Raw genomic sequence first — 5000 nt, forward strand, 5'->3', positions numbered from 1 at the left:
GAAGAAACGGCCAGAAATACCGCCTGCTGATTGTTTATTTTGAACTCCTCGGTTTCCAGGTTTAAGAACGACGCCATAGTGGCTGAAGTGACCCGTCTGGTGAGACTGGACCCCGGAGCCGTCAGTGACGTACCTGAGGCCGTCAAGGTGAGACCACTCAGTCTAATGAGGGGTGTGTGTATGTGTGTGTGTGTGTGTGTGTGTGTGTGTGTGTGTGTGTGTGTGTGTGTGTGTGTGTGTGTGTGTGTGTGTGTGTGTGTGTGTGTGTGGATTCACATTTTCTCTCACGGTCTTGCCTCCTAGTTCCTGGTGACGTGGCACACTATCGACGCCGACTCTCCCGAGCTGAGCCACATCCTGTGTTGGGCTCCGACGGACCCGCCCACCGGCCTGTCCTACTTCAGCAGCATGTACCCTCCTCACCCTCTCACCGCGCAGTACGGTGTCAAAGTGCTGCGCTCCTTTCCCCCAGTAGGCCACACACTCACCGGCGGTAGACTTTTTAAAAACAAGTCCCAGCTCTCTTTAACGTTTCCTTTTCTCTCGGCAGGACGCCATCTTGTTCTACATCCCTCAGATTGTTCAGGCTCTCCGTTACGACAAGGTAAGCCATAACTATCTAGATAGATCAGCTGGTTTCCGTCGTCCTTTGCGAGGCGGCGGCTCTAACCTCTCCTCTCTGTGCCGCTCAGATGGGCTACGTGAGAGAGTACATCCTGTGGGCGGCCCAGAAGTCTCAGCTCCTCGCCCACCAGTTCATCTGGAACATGAAGACCAACATCTTCATGGACGAGGAGGCGCACCAGAAGGACCGTGAGTGCAAAAAAACACTATTTACACGTCTGAGGATTTTACAAAGACGGACAATTTCTTTTAGACGCTTTAGAAACAGGAGGTGTTAAACAAAATCTACATTTGAGTAAATATTCTGCAGCCAAATTAAAACGACATTTTGGTTTTGGTGCCGACACTGAATGCTTCAAAATCTCAGGTCAGCGCTGTAAAGGTCATCGTAAACATCACACATTGCTCGAGAATATGTGACATCACAGAGGGTCAAAGATTCTTAAAATATGACCAGATAATCAAAATCAGACTTTAACGCCATTTAAAAAAAGTTCTATAGATCTGTGTCTAAAATCCGACTTTGTTCAATAAGAAGTGTGATGCATGTGCAGGATGTGATGTTTCTTTTAATCAAGGGGGAACACAAGGATATTTGTAGTCAATGAACGTCCTTTAATCATGAATATACACGCTCATGTTCTTTTCTTTCGAGCAGTACGATTCTCCACGTTAATCTTTTCTTATTAATGTGAAATGATATATCGCCTCACTGACTCGATGGATGACGTAATCGCACGACTTCCTGCCTCGTCCTGCGTAGCCGACATCGGGGAGCTGCTGGAGCAGATGGTGGAGGAGATCACGGGTTCTCTGTCGGGTCCGGCCAAAGACTTCTACCAGAGAGAGTTCGACTTCTTCAACAAGATCACCAACGTGTCCGCCATCCTCAAGTAAACACGATGACTCGACACGTATCCGCAGAGAAGGGAAGTGTGTTCTTTTTTGGTGAAATGTAAACCCTGATGTATGTTTTATTTTTCAGGCCGGTTCCAAAGGGAGAGGAGAGGAAGAGGGCGTGTCTCAAAGCTCTGTCGGACATCAAGGTCCAGCCAGGTGACATCCTGTTCCTCAGCCGATGATTACACGCAGCCGGCCTGGATGCTTACACGCAGCCGCTCTGGATGCTTACACGCAGCCGCTCTGGATGCTTACACGCAGCCGCTCTGGATGCTTACACGCAGCCGGCCTGGATGCTTACACGCAGCCGGCCTGGATGCTTACACGCAGCCGGCCTGGATGCTTACACGCAGCCGCTCTGGATGCTTACACGCAGCCGCTCTGGATGCTTACACGCAGCCGGTCTGGATGCTTAAACGCAGCCGCTCTGGATGCTTACACGCAGCCGGTCTGGATGCTTAAACGCAGCCGCTCTGGATGCTTACACGCAGCCGCTCTGGATGCTTACACGCAGCCGCTCTGGATGCTTACACGCAGCCGGTATTAAATTGTCATAAAATCCCCAGAAAATGCAACGCCATTGTGAGTCTCTCAACTTTGTTGTTTTTCAGGCTGTTACCTACCAAGTAACCCTGAAGCCATCGTGCTGGACATCGACTACAAGTCTGGAACTCCCATGCAGAGGTAAAGGGAGACTTCTGGGATCCGTGTGTATTAGAGTTCCTGCCAGGTATCTGAGTTCTGAATTTTATATGAAGAGCCAACATACTCACAGATCAATTATAACGCCTCTACTGATGAATTTAAATCTATTGGTTATCACCAACAAGCGAAACACGGTAAGACTTCATTCTCCATTTGCGGCACTATTACCTGTAAATAACAAAATATCTAGTCTCACACTTTATGGCAAGAAAATAGCAAATACTTATATTCATAATAAACAAAAACAAAACATAAAACACACTTAAATGATCACACAGAAATCCTGTGCTCTGCCAACATGGATCATTTTACCCAATATAACGATGTGATGGATTAATCGTCTCCGACACGTTGTTCTGCAGCGCCGCCAAGGCGCCCTACCTGGCCAAGTTCAAGGTGAAGCGCTGCGGGGTGAGCGAGCTGGAGAGGGAGGGTCTCCGCTGCCCGGCGGACTCCATGGACGACGGCGAGGAGAATCCGGACGGATCGCGACGGATTTGCTGGCAGGCGGCCATCTTTAAAGTGGGAGACGACTGCAGACAGGTACGGAGGCTCATCGCTGGGACGTTTTCAGGGGAGGAAACTTCTCTCGTGACCCTTTTTTTAATTTAATCTTTTTGTATCCAGGACATGCTCGCTCTGCAGATCATCGGGCTCTTTAAGAATATTTTCCAGCTGGTCGGCCTGGACCTGTTTGTCTTCCCCTACAGAGTGGTGGCCACCGCACCGGGGGTAAGACTTCCTGCCTATTAGCTCCCTCCAGATCCGGTGTTCTGTTTCCTGTTGGGTTCATCATTCTCCCAGCCTGCATCTACGTTTTGTGGTTCTGGCCATCACAAAAGTGATGATGACAAGTTATGATGACATACAAGCATGACAACGCACGGCTTTACATCAGAAAGTTCAATTTCATTTGTATAGCCCAATATCACAACATATGTTTGTATAACATACGACACCCTCATATCAGGAAAAACTTGTATAGAAGTCTATGCTTCATGTGTTAAAGCTGCATTCTCTCTCCTGACCACCAGGGGGCGACTTCTCTGGTTGTATAGAAGTCTATATAAATGACTCTACTTCTCTTGATGTATTCCCTCAGTAAACATTGTAAACATGAGTTTATGTCTCAATCTCTAGTTTCAAGTCTTCTTCAATACAGCATAATGTTCATTTAGTAGATTATGGTCATTTAGAGTCAAACAGACCATAAAGCAGGGGACGCTTTAGGGCGGGGCTAAAGGTGATTGACAGGTCGACACTAGAGACGTATACGGCGTCTCTACGTTGCTCCTCCTCAGTCCAGATACGGTCACTTCCTGTTCACTGGTTGCAAAAAATCCAAGATGGCGACGGCCAAAACGCAGAACTCAAGGCTTCAAAACCGCAGCCCACAAACCGCCGGGTGACGTGTGTGACGCTCATGTCGCTGCGTCCCCGATCACAACTGGAAGCAGACGGATCGCCATGCCTTCATGATCGTGTTTGTTGTCCTCAGTGCGGCGTGATCGAGTGCATCCCGGACTGCAAGTCCAGAGACCAGCTGGGCCGGCAGACGGACTTCGGGATGTACGACTACTTCCGCAACCAGTACGGCGACGAATCCACCCTCGCCTTCCAGAAGGTGGGCGGGGCTTCACGTGTCTGTGATGTCATCGTGCAGCAGGGAAACCGATCTAAAGATATTATTAGAAATCAGTAAATGATTGAAGTGCTGAGTGTTGTTTTTTCCCTCCGTGTAGTTGAGAGATGGACGAGTGTTAGTGTCCGTTAATGTTGTTTTTCAGTGTTTATCCCTATGTTTGAACTTTTTCTGTCCTCTTCCTTCTGTCCTGTCCTCTGTCCTCTTCCCTCTGTCCTCTTCCCTCTGTCCTCAGGCGCGCTATAACTTCATCCGCAGCATGGCCGCCTACAGCCTCCTGCTGTTCCTGCTGCAGATCAAAGACAGACACAACGGCAACATCATGCTGGACAGCAAGGGCCACCTCATCCACATAGGTGTGTGTGTGTGTGTGTGTGTGTGTGTGTGTGTGTGTGTGTGTGTGTGTGTGTGTGTGTGTGTGTGTGTGTGTGTGTGTGTGTGTGTCACATAGCCCTGTTGCACATTATTTTTAGTTTTGGGGTCTTTCTTGTTCATTGTTCTTCAGTCTCCTAACAGCTCAATTTGTTGGTCAGGGCTTTACGTCTATGAGATGTTCACATTACATTACAGCCCTCCCAACAATAAAGACACAGTTTAATGTTCACATTACATTACAGCCCTCCCAACAATAAAGACAGTTTAATGTTCACATTACATTACAGCCCTCCCAACAATAAAGACACAGTTTAATGTTCACATTACATTACAGCCCTCCCAACAATAAAGACACAGTTTAATGTTCCCCCCACCTTGTTTTGGTGTTGTTGGCAGACTTTGGCTTCATGTTTGAGAGCTCTCCTGGAGGAAACCTGGGCTGGGAGCCGGACATCAAGCTGACCGACGAGATGGTGATGATCATGGGCGGCAAGATGGAGGCCACGCCCTTCAAGTGGTTCATGGAGATGTGCGTCAGAGGATACCTGGCCGTACGGTGAGAAAGGCCCACAGAGAGATGAGCCGGGTATCCACACGGATGCCTTTGAGTAACTCGCTGTTTGTCTCCTCTCCGAACACGAAGACCCTACATGGACGCCGTGGTTTCTCTCGTGACGCTCATGCTGGACACTGGACTGCCGTGCTTCAGAGGACAGACCATCAAGCTCCTCAAGTGAGTCTGTCGAGTGCATCT

General features: G+C 48.8%; 1 protein-coding gene across 2 annotated transcripts in view; it reads left to right on the forward strand.

Annotated features, from left to right (window-relative positions):
* Window positions 1-5000, forward strand: part of pi4kaa (phosphatidylinositol 4-kinase, catalytic, alpha a) — a gene marked incomplete at its 5' end in the record, with an annotated part of 44411 nt that overhangs the window by 37770 nt on the left and 1641 nt on the right. For both annotated transcript variants that reach the window (XM_079235460.1, XM_079235461.1), the window contains 13 exons: window positions 60-147; window positions 304-471; window positions 551-604; window positions 693-813; window positions 1388-1517; window positions 1610-1680; window positions 2136-2208; window positions 2592-2772; window positions 2857-2961; window positions 3728-3853; window positions 4107-4227; window positions 4643-4802; window positions 4890-4979. In XM_079235460.1, the coding sequence (XP_079091586.1) occupies window positions 60-147; window positions 304-471; window positions 551-604; window positions 693-813; window positions 1388-1517; window positions 1610-1680; window positions 2136-2208; window positions 2592-2772; window positions 2857-2961; window positions 3728-3853; window positions 4107-4227; window positions 4643-4802; window positions 4890-4979 (1488 nt within the window). The remainder of the gene's footprint in view (window positions 1-59; window positions 148-303; window positions 472-550; window positions 605-692; window positions 814-1387; window positions 1518-1609; window positions 1681-2135; window positions 2209-2591; window positions 2773-2856; window positions 2962-3727; window positions 3854-4106; window positions 4228-4642; window positions 4803-4889; window positions 4980-5000) is intronic.

The sequence above is a fragment of the Taurulus bubalis genome (genome assembly GCF_910589615.1).
Source record: "Taurulus bubalis genome assembly, chromosome: 19".
Lineage (NCBI taxonomy): Eukaryota > Metazoa > Chordata > Actinopteri > Perciformes > Cottidae > Taurulus > Taurulus bubalis.